This window comes from Rana temporaria, chromosome 4 (genome assembly GCF_905171775.1).
Source record: "Rana temporaria chromosome 4, aRanTem1.1, whole genome shotgun sequence".
NCBI classification, from domain to species: Eukaryota; Metazoa; Chordata; class Amphibia; order Anura; family Ranidae; genus Rana; species Rana temporaria.
The window spans coordinates 126920060-126937343 of record NC_053492.1 but is presented as its reverse complement, the minus strand read 5'-3'; the positions used below and the strand labels follow the sequence as shown (position 1 = coordinate 126937343).

At 41.5% G+C, this 17284-nt stretch overlaps 1 protein-coding gene across 2 annotated transcripts in view; it reads right to left on the bottom strand.

Moving 5' to 3' along the window:
* The window catches only part of EPHA4 (EPH receptor A4), a 90156-nt gene extending 75318 nt beyond the window's left edge, over positions 1–14838 (bottom strand). For both annotated transcript variants that reach the window (XM_040349047.1, XM_040349048.1), the window contains exons 1-3: positions 14645–14838; positions 9655–9722; positions 6161–6824 (exon numbers count right to left, since the gene is read on the bottom strand). In XM_040349047.1, coding sequence (XP_040204981.1) covers positions 6161–6824; positions 9655–9722; positions 14645–14738 — 826 coding nt within the window. In that variant the 5' untranslated portion in view covers positions 14739–14838. The remainder of the gene's footprint in view (positions 1–6160; positions 6825–9654; positions 9723–14644) is intronic.
* Between the last annotated feature and the right edge of the window lie 2446 nt (positions 14839–17284).

Here is a 17284-nt window from a genome sequence, read left to right as displayed (position 1 = left end):
GCAGATCCCTTGCTTATTAGTACACTCCTTCTGCAGATCCACTGCTCATTAGTACCCTCATTCAGCAGATCCTCTGCTCATTAGTACCCTCACTCAGCAGATCCCCTGCTCATTAGTACCCTCATTCAGCAAATCCCCTGCTCATTAGTAGCCTCACTCAGCAGATCCCTTGCTTATTAGTACACTCCTTCTGCAGATCCACTGCTCATTAGTACCCTCATTCAGCAGATCCTCTGCTCATTAGTACCCTCACTCAGCAGATCCCCTGCTCATTAGTACCCTCATTCAGCAAATCCCCTGCTCATTAGTAGCCTCACTCAGCAGATCCCTTGCTTATTAGTACACTCCTTCTGCAGATCCACTGCTCATTAGTACCCTCATTCAGCAGATCCTCTGCTCATTAGTACCCTCACTCAGCAGATCCCCTGCTCATTAGTACCCTCGTTCAGCAAATCCACTGCTCATTAGTACCCCACACTTTGCTGATCCCCTGCCCCAGCTCTGCTAATCTCCCACTCACTAGTAGCACCCAGCTCTGTTTAGCTGATCCTCCTCTCTCTTTCTCTCTCTCTCTAGGCCCCGCTCACCTCCCGCTATTTTGCTCCCACCCTACTGACCAAGTGTGGCATCTGCTAGTTTCTCCTGTTTCGGTCCCCCAGCTCTGCTGATCCTCTGCCACTCAGTCCTCTCTCTCCGATCCCCGCTCACCTTCTGCTATAGCGTTTCCATGTTGCACACCCATGTAGAGCTGCTTTGCTCTAGTCTGGACCCCTTTCTGTTGCTCCATGCTGCACAGCAGATGTGGCGTCTACACCACACACTTCCAGAATATATACACATGAACCGGAATTGACTGCTGATGACATCTTTCTGGTTCACTTGTTGGTTTCCCAGTGCATACTGGGATATCTTATACCTGAAATACCTACAACACATAGCAAAGCTAAACCGGAATAAAAGCCCCATAAATGATTCAGGTTCTGTAGGCAAGCTTTGTCATAAGACTTCTATGGAGGCATTGGAGACCCTTTGCACCAAGAAAGCAACACAGGGTATAATTTTTAAAGCAAAAGAAAACACAACAGCATGAAAAAGACTGTAAGGTAACCATTTTATTTAGTGACAGGTACTTTGATTGGCATTCAGAGTGCTTTAAAAAAGCAGGTCCAGTGCCACATGTTAAAACAAGTGTAATTGAGCCCTAATGCCTTGTACACACGATCGGAATTTACGATGAAAAAAGTCACACGGAATTTTTTCATTGGATATTCCGACCCCATCTAACTTTTTTCCGTCGGAGTTTAAAAATACAACAAATTTTATTTTTTCCGATCGCCTGTGTGGAACTCCAACGGAGAAAAAAACATGCATGCTCAGAATCAAGTCGACGCATGCTCGGAAGCATTGAACTTAATTTTTCTTGGCTCGTTGTTGTAGTGTTTTATGTCACCGCGTTTTGGACGCTCGGAATTTGGTCTGACAATGTGTATGCAAGACAGCTTGAATGGAATTCCGACAGAAAATTCCATCGGATTTTATCCAATCGGAAATTCTGATTGTGTGTACAGGGCATAAGGCTGTGATATTTGGGCATGCTAAACTGTTTAAAAAAGCATGCATACTGCAAAAATGAAGCATGAGGGGAAATGCATTGAATAAACTCATCTTGAATGTACTTCTGTGGAAAGAAAGGGATCTTTACATAATAGGTCAGTCATTCTGACATCATAAAATGTGCATGCAGTATAGGGAAGGTAAACCAGGCAAATTTATCACCATTAAGCACATGAGAAATGATGTAAGCCAAGAGAGTGATCACATCATCATGAAGATGTATGTCATCCCAAGCTCTCATCTCAAAGTCGGACAACCAGTTGTGCCAAGACCATTATAAACATGCCTGTGCTTCCACCAATGAACTGTTCTGAAAACGTGAGCCAGGACTTCACGCTGATTGGAATAAAAAACTTAGATCGCCTCAGCGAGTCTGTTTGGCGTCCTAATTACTGTTTATCCTGCGGATAGCCTCTTATTAAAAAGTGAATAAATGCAAACCCCCACAATCCTCCTTCCTTCCAGCAAATCCCCAGACAAAAGTCATGCAGAGCTGTAAAACTAAATCTAAAGCAAGCACACTCGGTACAGTCCAATGTAAGCCCACCCCAACCCTTCCGAAAAAAAGAAAGTCACAGGAGGTGGGTGGGAGTGAGAAGCAAAAAGCAGAGAAGGTTCCTCAGTTTTGAACTTAAAGGGGTTGTAAAGGTAAAAAAAATCCCTAATAGCTTCCTTTACCTTAGTGCAGTCCTCCTTCACTTACCTCATCCTTCGATTTTGCTTTTAAATGTCCTTATTTCTTCTGAGAAATCCTCATTTCCTGTTCTTCTGTCTGTAACTACACACAGTAATGCAAGGCTTTCTCCTGGTGTGGAGAAAGCCTCTTGAGGGGGGAGGGGGCGAGCAGAAGGGTCAGGACGCTCTCTACTTTGCAGATAGAGAAAGGAGCTGTGTGTTAGTGGGCGTCCTGACACTCCTGCTCGCCCCCCCCCCCCCTCAAGAGGCTTTCTCCACACCAGGGAGAAAGCCTCGCATTACTGTGTGGAGTTACAGACAGAAGAACAGAAAGTGAGGATTTCTCAGAAGAAATAAGGACATTTAAAAGCAAAATCGAAGGATGAGGTAAGTGAAGGAGGACTGCACTAAGGTAAAGGAAGCTATTTAGGGAATTTCTTTTTTTACCTTTACAACCCCTTTAAGGCAAAAACGAAGGAAATAATACATTTGCATCAGATAGGTCTTCAGAAACTACAGAAAGAGGTTCTGCTCCTGAGTTATTCTCATCCGCTTTTAGAAAAGTAAATGTTCAGATGTGCAGAAGTGGGAGGAGGAAATCTGTATAATGTACAAGGAATCATATAGAAATATGTAAATGAGCAATGCAACAGAAGAATAGGAGATGCTCCAAAGACAGCGGACAATCTCCATTCATGAGAGAGAGTCAAAAACAGGAGGAGATACTTCCTAGCAAGCAAACATGGTTTGCAGGCAGCATTGAGAGTGGGGAGATAAGACTCTTGAATATTCATGAGGCGATCAAGTAGTTACGTAAATTATTGTTTGCACATCTGAATATTATTCACCTGCTGCTCTTTTTACAAAAAAACTGAGGGCAATACAACTCACAAACTGAGGAATGCGCTAAGATTCCCTTTCCCAATCTTTTTAACATGGAGGAACCCTTCAAATGACTTTTAGGTCCCAGGGAACTCCCGCTAATTATTATATCCACAAGGGACTTTAATGTAAGCTGCAAGTTGTGAATATAGGAATAAATAAAATAATAAGGAATTTGGTGCACTTAAGAGTACTGAAATAAATAATAATAATGGCCAGAAAAGAGATGCAGACCATAAATATTGGATCGCTCCCTCATATTGGTGGTCAATTGACAACCACAGTGTCCTCATACATTGGTGGTCAATTGACAACCACAGTGTCCTCATACATTGGTGGTCAATGGTATGTTATCTGAGAGGCAGAAATTGCTCAAGGAACCTCTAGCAACCAATGGAGGATCCCTATTGCACACATGGACTATGTATCTTATAACATACATATTTTAATTTGAAACAAAATATGTCTGAGTAAGTTAGCAATTACCTTTTACCATGACTAAAATATACATTTATACATTCTCAGAACACTTTTAGTAACCAGAGTTGCAGATTGTATTACCAGCCTCCAAAAGTAATGCCAAGCCCAACTTCGAAATAAAAAGGATATATTTCACAGATGTTGCTCATTAACATAACTGCTTGTTTTGCATTTATTTCTATGTAGGTGTGTACAGGACATTTAAATGATTGCTATTTATAAAGATAATTACATCAAACTTGATGATTATCTTTCCAATTATATAACCGTCACCCGATGTGTGACCTGAAATCAATGTATTGCTGACTATCATGTGCCAATAGAGTTAAAAGCCTTCAGGTTGGAGATTCCCTGCCCCTGCCCCTCATCCACTGACACTCAGCAGGTCTTTGTCAAACTGAAGATCTTAATCAATCTTGGCCTGTGACTGGGGAATGACAGAAGGAAGATAGATGAGGGATTGAGTGACCTCAGGACCTCCCTCTTGTCTTTAGTCTGCTAGGTTCCAACCTCCTAAGGACAATCAAGGAATAACCTGCTGGCAGGGGTCACAACCTTCAGGCTGGTGCATCTTTCTTATCCTCTCAAAGGGGCAATTAATTTTCCTCAAATCCACGCCCAAAGCTCTTATCTATATAAGATCTGGGTTCAAAATGGCCACTGTAGAGGGTGATCCCAAAGGAGTCCATGAATGAAGATAATTTAATAACCAGCATAGAAACCTGACATGAAGGAGCATATAATCTAGGGTCAGCAATGGTGTACAGACGGCCAAATGGTGGTCATACGCCAGATGCTGAGCCCATACGAGGATGCAACAAAGCATACAAAAAAAAGTTGTGAAGTTGGAATGCGCAACATCAATGCCAGTCTCTTCAATTATCATCATGTCAGCCTGCTTAATAAACAACACATGTATATCAACATATAAAATGTCCATTTATACAAACATAATAGGGTGTATATATATATATATATATATATATATATATATATATATATATATATATATATATACCCTACCACAGTTAGATATGTTTAATTGGCCTTCTTCATAGGCACTTTTGTGTGACTACTAATTATCTCCTTCCACAGGACACCATCTGACAAAGGCTTTGCAGCCTGGATCAATTTAAGGCTGGTGCCATAAATTCTACACAGAAGAGATGAACCCGAAGTAATGTGATGAAAGACCTGTGCTGGGATTATGGTCCTTTGGGCCACAAAGGAGTGCCAAAGCCTATAAGAGCCTGCACCGTCCTTTCAGTTAAACAGATCACAGACAACCTGTTGCTTCTAAGAAAGCTCCATTCTCCTTAACAGTCAGTAGCTTGGCCAAAAGAACGATTTATTTTTTCCGGTGTCATTTATATTTATTTTTTTCTCAACAAATATAGTTGGACCATCCTAACAACACATGCCAAGGTTAGGCCTCTCCAAGAACTGCAACCAGTAGAGCGAGCTGCCAGCCACTGTGCCAAAAACAATGCAACCTAATTCACTACAAAGAAAAGGGAATAGGAAATGGATTGCCCTGCTCTTAGGTCCAACGCTAGAAGCCATAAAACAAGGCCTTATGCAAGTGTCTAGACTCCAGTACAGACCTGCCCTGGAGCCAAGATACATATTGCTGTGAACTGAAGACAAGGGCCTTTTCAGGTGTATCACACACAGGCTGCTACTGTGCTCGGAGCACATATACACAATGACACATATGTGCACTTAAAGGCCAAACCATAGTCACTATAAATTACTCTTCTTCTTAGTATCTCCCATTTCTCTGAAGACCACATCGGTCTAGAAAGGAGTAAATCAATAGCAGTTTTTGGGTTTTTTTTACTCAAGATTTAAGTAAACATTTAAGAATTTCAAGCTCATATATTTTTGAAGGTCAAATTTCTGTAATTGTAGAATGTTCAGACATTATCATTCCACCACCGTCAAGTTCAGCATAGCTCACGTAAAACAATATTTGGAATATACTACTGTATTCAGCATTAAAAACTACATGTTTGATGCAGTAGGTTAGTAAATAGGTGTTCTAAGCAAAGGATTCAGATCTCTGGAGTTAATAAAAATCCCATAAACTTTTAACATTTCTACATTCTATTCAAATATTTCCTATTAAAGGTTGAGAGGACTACTAGAAACCATACTGCTTTTCAAAAGCACATAAAAGCAACTAGACCAGCAAACGACAAGAAATACATGGATCCTAGATCCCCCCATGGCAGCTTTCGTCCTTATCAGATGTGAGCATGGTGGATTTACCATCATCTGTGCAGAGCCATCCTCTGAATATGTCTTCCCTGCCTTCTGCCATGCCATTTGTTCAAGTTATGTCTTGTGCCAGCCCTGCCACCTGGACCTCTTGGCCTTGTGTGTGCAACCCTTCTGTCAACAGCCCTCCCAAGAGATCTGCTAATTAATGGCTTGTTTCCATTTATCTTATGGCACTTTCAATTACACTATTATACACCAGATGGAAACATACAGTTTAGGCTCTTACCTTGACACCCCCCATTGCGCTCTTCATACCCGGCATTACACAGGCAGTTCCCAATAGGCACCAGCCACTCGCCATCGGCTCCACAGTACATTTTAGGCACATCTTTCTCCTCAGAGTTATTGACACAAGATCCTCTGACTTCTACCAGCGAGGAGGTGTCAGAACCTGTGATGGTGTCAGGAAACTGGGCCAGGTTCCGAACAGTTAACGGACACTTCTTGTAGAAAACACGGACAGACACAAGGGCGATACATGCTCCCACATCCTGAAAGGCCAAGTAGAAACCTTTCTTGCTGAGTGGACCTACATCCCTGACCTCCGTGTTGAGCTTCATTATCCGGTCTCCAATGTCCACCTGGGTGAAGCTTTCATCAGCAGCTATAGTGTCAATTTTGACAAATTGAGTTTCGCGGATAAAGCGTTCCTTATCGCTGTTTGACTCATAATAGTAAAGATTAAATGTCTCCTTGCAAGTTCCCATCACACCAGGTAAGCTATTACAGTCCCTTAGGGTGAACTTGATTTCAACATACACCCTCTGTGCCCCACTTCGGGGGATCCAGTCAGTCCGTAACCAGTTGTTCTGGCTTGACTCCATTACGTTACAGACCTGATAGGTTCGTATAGGAGTGTTTTTTTCATCCATGATGCTCACTTCTTCCCACTGTAATAAAACAAAACATTGTATTTAGTTTTCAAATCTTTATTGGCGCAACTAAGCAATAAAAGCAATTCACTATTGTGACATATAACACCTAGCACTGCAGAGATTAGTGTGAATGTGTATTGTCTGCTAACCTATAGAAGACAGGCGTTTGCTTAAAAGCAGATAATGTGAAAGATTTTTTCTATTTGTTTGCTATAGATTACAACTGTCTGCAAAAGTGCATTGTCCTTTGTATATTAAAGAAGTTAAAATATATACTTTCGAAAAAGACTGTACCAACAATTTTAAGCTCAGCTGCAGAGGTAAATTAAGCACAACAGAGCAACATCAGACAAGTACCATCACACAAAGTAATGCCACAATATTAAAATATATATATATATATATATATATATATATATATATATATATATATATATATATACACACACACACACACACACACACAAAACTCAGCTACAATTTCCTAACATAATAGCAGACGCATAGGCAGTTTAGCTGGCAACTGAATCCTTTACTACTGCCCCCTGTTGGTCACAGAGGATATATGACATTTACCAGAGGCAGTCAACAAAGCCATAAGCACCTTAGCTGCTCATATCAACCAATCTGTGTGATCCTAATAAGGTCACATCCTCAAAAGCTTAAAGTATGTGAATGAACCCACTACCACCAAATCTAAGGGCCATCACAGCTGGATTTCCTCTGTGCTGCAAATATGTAAACTGTGTACCTACTAAGTAAAATGTCCTTTATTTAGATCTACTAAAATACAATGCAGATCAAACAAGTAACTGTAAAAGGAAAATGCAATCTACCGAGGATCCCTGACTGTCCATGTACTATTAAATTTTTCACCAGCAGTATAAAAATAGCATGCATGCGTCTGCTAGGCTTGGAGAAAACTGTCACGTCCGTAGGGAGACAGGAAAGTGGCAACTGAAATCAGCGTCACTTAAACATTACTGCAGCCCTGACACTCTCAATATTACCAGTAATGCAAGACATTCATATTATGTCAACCTATAAGTCAATGTCAAACTTATATGTCTCTATAGAAATAAACACAGCGGATTGAAAGAGCAATAAATTCTTATGCTGCGGGATGGTGGATATGTAAACAGTATGTGTCACAAACAGCGTTTAAAGGAAAATTCATAATAAATAGGTTTGCATAATGACTCGAATTAAGTAAAAACAAAATTTAAATATGAATTGTCTGGGCAAGAAAAAAAAAAGGCATATGCGTGTATACTATGATGCCATATTCCCAAGACTATTATATAAATCAGGTTTGATGCAATCAAAGAACACGTGTCCATTAGGATGAATGTTTATATCTCACTGGACACTATGAGGTAAAGCATTTTTTTCTTTGTGCTGCTATTAAAAAAGAAAAGTCATTTATGTGGGCCAATTAAACCATTATACAGCTCACGCTGTCTGCGATGAGAAACATGTATTATGTTCCTCAAGGTCAACCCAAATTACATTGTTGCACGGTTTCCACTATACTTCTTGCCCTTGGCACACAGAATGAGCGATTGTCCCTTTGTATTGCACAGTGTGGGAATAGGACAGACTGTTTCTGAATAAAGTTCTACAGGCCGGAGAACTGCGATGCACACTGACGAGTCTGAGGTAAAATGTCAGCCATTTACGCCTCCAGGTGTCAGTCAGCCATCATGAAATCATGAATCTTCTGCAAGAACATCTCAAGATGTACTTAACTATAAAAACGCCACAAACTGGAGCTCACTGTATATTGTTGTTCTTATTTTCAGGCCATTTATTCCTAGGCCTGCAGTCACATGACTAAGCCTTTCATGCATCCTTGCCTGCCTCAGGTAATGTATTCCTTACTGTGGAGGACAATGCAAGTCCTGAGTTGAAGGAACTTCTCTGTTAAGCAATTCACTTTTTGACAATTATGTGTTATAGATTTTTTTAAAAGTAGCACCGCAATGCTATTCAAACCTATAGGATCCCTGCATGGCATCTTCTACCATAAACAGGCAAACAAATAGCAAGGAGGGTAGGCAATAAGTCTAATAATGATGCCACTGCTGGCAGCTTCTGGGCCTTGTGTAAAATATACATGAGTGCCCTGAAATGGCCACTGTTAGCAGACCGTGCATTCTGCATGCTTTGCTTTAGAGAAGAGCGGGGATAAAAGCTCTTCAAATACCATGGCATTTCAGGAGTATACTTACCATTATTAAACTTTGTTCTGCTCACCAATACATAGGTTAAATAGCTAACTTAGGTATTTTTAACAAACCACAGTGAAATGCTTGAGAAACAGAATAAAACCAACAAACGCTGTAAAAAGCGTGCCGTGTAAATGTCAAATTCAGAGCTACACAATATACATGTATTGTGTTTTAGTATCGGTATACTTCAAAAACCAACAGAGTGGAGCACAGCAGGTAAGCCGCTTGGTTGCCACTGGTTGCAGCACATCACCCCTCCTTGCCTTGATGGCCCACAAGGAGTCTCATATTATAAAGGACAAATAGTAACAAATTCTCATAGGCTCACAATGGTATTCTATTACCTAGTTTAGGCAGCTATTCACTTTTATCTTATTTTTTACTAAAAAGAAAACAATTTACATTTTTGTTTCACTTTAAGTTGTCAGTCAATCCGTAATGGTTATCCCCCTAAAATATTAGGTTTCAGGGCCCACAAAAGGTAATTGATATGGTGGGCCGCAGAAGTAATAAGCCTCTCTGCACAATCAACCAAAAATGAGCCTTTCTGAAATCGGTATAGAGAGCCAATCATCCCATTAGAGTCTCTTAATTGTACCAAATCAAGAACTTACCCCTCCTTCTACAGGACTGGCTATCCAGCCAAGCTCTCCTTGCACAGACCTGGAATCCAAGAGGGTAACTGAAAGAAAAGAGCAGGTATACCGTGAGTGACATGGACGGGAAATGGAGCACAATAGTCTATGATTGAGATCCATCTGGGAATGCTACACAGAACTCTGCAAGCTTCTATGATTTGGCACAGATATTTATTTTACTTTGACAGATATATATATATATATATATATATATATATATATATATATATATATATATATATACACACACACGATATATATATTATATATATTTATATATATTTTTTCCCTTATTTTACATAATTGGTGTGCTTTGTAGACGAAGGGTACTTGTCATTCTCTTCTGCTAATGTATTAAATAGTCCCAGATTTATTATACATCATACTGATAATGGTACCAGCTATTCACCGTGTAGCGTTGTGATAACGTGCCGACAGACAGGAGTCAGACTAGCCCCCATGTCAGGGGCTTTTAACTAGTTCCTTAGCTTTAATCAATATGTTTAAACACAGGAATGTTGCAGAAGAATTCAGTTACCGTAGACCATATGGCAAAATTCATAAGAGGTATCTACAATCCATCGATCATTTCTACAGTTGCAGCTTTATGCTGCTACAAAACCTTTTAAAGCCTTGCACAAATATATATATATATATATATATATATATATATATATATAAAATATATATAGGACCTGTATCCATTTTTTCAAGTTGCCCATGAAAAGCCTACCCAGAAAGTCATCACTTGGATCTGTGATTTTATGATGACACAATGGCTAGTTTGGATTTGAGCATCTCTCTGTATTCGATCGGTAATGTATTTCCACTGGGTGATTTTTTTTTTTCAAGAATTTGTACAAAATTGTACCCATCTTATATTTCTCTTCATTCCCCCTCCTCCATTCTGGTGTGCCGCAATCTACATCCATCTAGATTCTTATAAGGTAGATTGGAGCTACAAAGAGAACAATGGGGCTCAATTTATACAAAAAGAGGGGAATAAGGGGAGAGGGGAAGGCAGACGTGATCAGCATTCAAAGTCACAGAACCCCTTGTGTGCGAGAGGGAAGGCAGACATTCTACTGCAACTTTATGGCAGGCAAGTTTAGCAGGCAGATGTGAAGAACATGTATGAAACCAATGATGTCCGGGCATGAAGACGCTACACTGATTGTATCCGTTACTGGCATGTAGAGAGAGATCCAAGGCAATGCAGCCATAGGTATTATACATAAAATGTAAGTGGATAGAGTGATAAAAGGGGGGGCAGATAACAGACATGGTGACACAGTGATGGATGGATAGACAAATAGATGATAGATAGATAGATAGATAGATAGATAGATAGATAGATAGATAGATAGATAGATAGATAGATAGATACCTTCACAGGTATTTCTTACAAGAATATCCACCATTTAAAGCTCAACTGTCCCAATGTTGGGCTTCAGGCAGACCCAGGACATGCAGCTATAGAGACACACAGAACCAGAGACATGGTAGGGGAGGATATTAGCACTCATTGAACTCGCCATAGGCACCCATGGTGGAAATGACAGAATCCCTCCTCGGACCAGAAACTATTAAGTGAGAAGAAATGTCCTCTCTAGCCTCGGTTAGCAGACCTTCAAAGGCTTCTTATCCTGGTTAAAGTGATCTGTATTCTTTCAGATCTGTAGGATGTCTACATAGGGGTTGATGTTCTGAAGGTGGCTCTGGTCACCTCTGCTTTAGTAAAAAAAATGATATAAAAGGGATTTTTTTCTGAGTCCTGATTGGGGATTGAGGTCTATGAAAAACTGAACACACTATATATATGAAAATTACAGTGTTAGGTTACCCTGCATTCACATCTGCACTGGATTGTATAAGAGTGTATCGGGGGCACTAGTCACATCTGTATAGGAGTACATAGGGGGCACCAGTCTGTTCTGTATAGGAGTACATAGGGGGCACCAGTCTGTTCTGTATAGGAGTACATAGGGGGCACCAGTCTGTTCTGTATAGGAGTACATAGGGGGCACCAGTCTGTTCTGTATAGGAGTACATAGGGGGCACCAGTCTGTTCTGTATAGGAGTACATAGGGGGCACCAGTCTGTTCTGTATAGGAGTACATAGGGGGCACCAGTCTGTTCTGTATAGGAGTACTTTGGAATAAATAGGAATATACATGGGGGAATCATTCACATCTGTATAGGAGTATATTGGAATAAACAGGAATATTTAGGGGGAATAAGTCACATCTGTATATGAGTATATTAGAATAAACAGGAATATTCAGGGGGAATCAGTCACATCTGTATAGGAGTATACAGTATAGGGGGAATCAGTTACATATGTATAGGAGTATTTTGGAATAAATAGGAATATTCAGGGGAAATCAGTCACATCTTTATAATAGTATTTTGGAATAAATATGAATATACAGGGGGAATCAGTCACATTTCCATAGGAGTATATTGGATTAAATAGGAATATACTGGGGGAATCTATCACATCTGTATAGGAGTATATAGGGGGCACCAGTCACATCTGCATATAAATATACAGGAGGAATCAGTCACATCTGTATAGGAGTATATTCGAATAAATAGGAATATACAGGGGGAATCCGCCACATCTGTATAGGCATATATATGGGGCACCAGTCACATCTGCATAGGAGTATACAGGAGGAATCAGTTATATCTGTATAGGAGTATACAGGGGGAATCAGTCACATCTATATAGGAGTATACAGGAGGAATCAGTCACATCTGTATAGGAGTATACAGGGGAATCAGTCACAGCTATAAAGGAGTATACAGGGGAATCAGTCACATCTATATAGGAGTATACAGGGGGAATCAGTCACATATTATTATATAGGAGTATACATGGGGAATCAGTCACATATACAGTATATAGGAGTATACAGGAGGAATCAGTCACATCTTATAGAAGTATACAGGGGGAATCAGTCACATATACAGTATATAGGAGTATACAGGGGGAATCAGTCACATCTATATAGGAGTATACAGGGGGAATCAGTCACATATACAGTATATAGAAGTATACAGGGGGAATCAGTCACATCTATATAGAAGTATACAGGGGGAATCAGTCACATCTATATAGGAGTATACAGGAGGAATCAGTCACATATACAGTATATAGGAGTATACAGGAGGAATCAGTCACATATACAGTATATAGGAGTATACAGGGGGAATCAGTCACATCTATATAGGAGTATACAGGGGGAATCAGTCACATCTGTATAGGAGTATACAGGGGGAATCAGTCACATCTATATAGGAGTATACAGGGGGAATCAGTCACATCTGTATAGGAGTATACAGGGGGAATCAGTCACATCTATATAGAAGTATACAGGGGGAATCAGTCACATCTATATAGAAGTATACAGGGGGGATCAGTCACATCTATATAGAAGTATACAGGGGGAATCAGTCACATCTATATAGAAGTATACAGGGGGGATCAGTCACATCTATATAGAAGTATACAGGGGGAATCAGTCACATCTATATAGAAGTATACAGGGGGCAGAAGTCTCATCTGTACAAGAATATATAGGAATCGCCATGAAGCATCAGTCACCTCTTTATGGGAATATACAAGGGGCACTAGTTCTAATGAATATAATTAGAGGGAGCACCAGTTAGATCTGTATAGGAATATACCAGGGATAGGAGTCTCTTTTGTATATGAAAAATTTGGGAATAAATACGAATCAGTTACAAATATATATAGGAGGGATTCTAGAAGGAGCACAGGTTACATCTGTCTAGGAATATGTAAGATCTATCTGTATAGGAGAATATAAAATACATTGGAGTATATAGGAGTATACAATCCCATCTGTATAGGAGCATAATAAAAGTATAAGGGGAGATATAGGAATATACAGAGGGCACCAGTCTTATTTCTATAGGAATATATGAAATGGGGGGGGGGGCATCTATATTGGAGTATATAAGATATTATACATCTGTCTTGGAGTGCATAGGAATATACACATCTGTCTGTATAGGAATATCTAGAGATATATACAGAGCCGTCCCATCAGAGTATATAGGAGTAGTACTACAGACGAAGTGCCTGATGGAGTATATAAAATAAGAGCAGTATACAGACGATGTGCCTGGTGGAGTATATAGGAGTATATAAGAGCAGTATACAGACGATGTGCCTGGAGGAGTATATAGGAGTATATAAGAGCAGTATACAGACGAAGTGCCTGATGGAGTATATAGGAGTATATAGGAGAAGTATACAGACGATGTGCCTGGTGGAGTATATAGGAGAAGTATACAGACGATGTGCCTGGTGGAGTATATAGGAGAAGTATACAGACGATGTGCCTGGTGGAGTATATAGGAGAAGTATACAGACGATGTGCCTGGTGGAGTATATAGGAGAAGTATACAGACGATGTGCCTGGTGGAGTATATAGGAGAAGTATACAGACGATGTGCCTGGAGGAGTATATAGGAGCAGTACACAGACGATGTGCCTGATGGAGTATATAGGAGCAGTATACAGACGATGTGCCTGGTGGAGTATATAGGAGTATATAGGAGCAGTACACAGACGATGTGCCTGATGGAGTATATAAGAGCAGTACACAGACGATGTGTATAGACATCTGGCAGTGATCATTGTGCGGCGGGGTGGGATGGAGTCTCCCGATAATAATGACCACCGATGGGAAGAAGTTGTCCGGACATTTATCTCCTCTCCATACGATGTGATCACACACACACATACAGATCCATCGTCCAGCGATCCCGATCAGCCCCATGGGACTCCCATCCAGCTCGGGTCGGTCCACATCCAGTACAGTCCTCCGGTGTCCCCTCCATGGAGGATCTCCCAAATACATCCACGTCGGTCCATGTCACATAGCGGGCAGACCCCCCCGCCGGTCCGATCCAATGATAATCCTAGGCTTACCTTCACTGGCCGGATAGATCCTAGATCCTGTGACTGCCGAACAGATCCCAAAGATGAGAGAGTATAGGAAGCAATGTAGAGTAATCCCGGCCATGGCGATGGTGGAGTTCTGTGGAGGTCTGTGTATGTGTTCGGTGCTCCTCTCCTCTCCTCCTCTATATCCCAGCGGAATCAATGCTTCAAGTTTTAGTGCGGCTGCAAGACGTTGCCAAGGGGGCGGGGCTTCCAGGCCCCCGTCCTGTTCCCCTCCGTCACTCAACCCACCGTGGGCCAATCACAGGCAGCAATGGGCGGGGTATGAGGCGGGGTTAGGTGGGCACGCCCCGTTTACCTGGACTGGCCCGTCATTGCCAGACAGACTGGGAGAGCGAGGGATGCAAGTTAGAGCGGAGAAAGTGGAGGGGGCACATCGGGGGATGTGATCGCTGGACGATCCGACACAGTACGACGTGGGATGGAGGAAAAATTGCAGAATGTTCTACTTTTGTTAATTGCACTGAAACGTCCTGCTGTGGTGTACAGCGTTGCCAACCGTCAGTAAATTTACTAACAGTTTGTAAAATCCGTAATTTTTGCATCTGACCGTAATAATGGACACTCATGGACAGATGCACAAATGACATATTTTACAAACTATTTGTAAAGTTTCTCAAAGTTGGCAACCCCGGTGGTGTAAACGAAGGCAATCGGAGTCCATGTGCGCACTGTGCATGCGTTTCTGATGCAGAATAAAGACGCACTGGACTGCATCGGGTGTGAATCAGCCCAGAACCGGGCGACTTGTTGCAGAATATAACCCAGAGCGACAGAACTATTACCTGAAGCCTCGTACACACGACCGAGGAACTCGACGGGCGAAACACACCGTTTTCCTCGTCGAGTTCCTTGTCAGGCTGTCGAGGAACTCGACAAGCCAAGTTTCTCCATTCCCGTCAAGGAAATAGAGAACATGCTCTCTTTTTGGCTCGTCAAGTTTCTCGACAGTTTCCTCAACGAAAATGTACACACGACCGGTTTCCTCGGCAAAAAAATATCTCCCAGCAAGTTTCTTGCTGGTTTTTGCCGAGAAACTTGGTCGTGTGTACGAGGCCTAAGACTCTCACAGCCCAGGTTCACATTGCTGCGGGTTACAAATTGCGCGTTCAGCTGAACTCGTGCAAATTTCAACCCGGCAATGCAGTCCGACTTCAGGGGCGATTTGACAGACATCTGTGCCGGTTCCACCAATGGGAAGAAGTTGTCCGGCAATGCAGTCCGACTTCAGGGGCGATTTGACAGACATCTGCGCCGGTTCCACCAATGGGAAGAAGTTGTCCGGCAATGCAGTCTGACTTCAGGGGCGATTTGACAGACATCTGTGCCGGTTCCACCAATGGGAAGAAGTTGTCCGGCAATGCAGTCTGACTTCAGGGGCGATTTGACAGACATCTGTGCCGGTTCCACCAATGGGAAGAAGTTGTCCGGCAATGCAGTCCGACTTCAGGGGCGATTTGACAGACATTTGTGCCGTTTCCTGCACAGTTATGTATACAAATCGCCCCCCGAAGTCGCCAAAAGTAATACAGGAACCGATTCCGCATTGCATCGATTCGGACGGTGCCATTGTTGGCAATAGACGCCGATTTGATATGTCAAATCGCATGCCAAATCGCTCCAATGTGAACGTGGGCACAATGAACGGTTGATTCACACTACAAAAATGGAATGTGGATGTTTTCTGGATGTGTTTGCTTACAGTTTACGCCACGAAAACTCACTCTGGATGCGTTTCTGTATACACTTTTTTGATGCGTTTTCAATGTATTCCAGTGCGTTTTTTTTCAAGTTTTCTTCGTTTTTTTGTTGCTGTAATGCATTCTGATGCCACATTCCATTACAATTCAGTGCAGAAAAAATCAGCATGTGCTAGTTTTTTGACTGCATTGATGTGACCTATGCCTTTGGATCTCATATAACCTACTACAGGCATACCCCACATTTAAGTACACAATGGGGTGTATTTACTATCGCTGGAAAGTGCAAAATCAGGCTCACTCCTGCATAGAAACCAATGAGCTTCCAGGTTTTATAACCAAAGTTTAATTGAACCAGCTGGGGTTAGAAGCTCATTGGTTTCTATGCAGGAGTGAGCCTGATTTTCCACTTTCCAGCGATAGTAAATAAACCCCATTGTGTACTTAAAAGTGGGATCTGCCTGTAACTGTCTTTTTGATGCAGAGACAAAAACGCACTGGACTGCATCTGGTGTGAAGCGGCCCCTAAATCGTTAGCTGCAAATCGCTGTAAGGGCTCATACGTGAAATTTTTGTTTTTCTTCTGCCTCTAAACACCCCTCCATGTTAGCCTATGGGGTTGATTTAATAAAGGCAAAAAGACTGTGCACTTTGTAGTTGCTCCAGGGACTATTGAGCAGAATTGCTGCTGACTTCCAGCATCCAATCATGTGCAAGCAAAAATTCATTTTTTTTTTTTTATTGTATTTTTTTGTTTGCACATGATTGGGTATTCCTTGCAAAGTGAAGCTTTACCTCATTTACTAAGCTCTGGAGCAACTGCACTTCGCAAAGTGCCCAGCCTATTTGCCTTTAGCAAACCCCTTTGTGTCCATGCACATAGAGGCAGAAAAAAAAAACGCCGAAG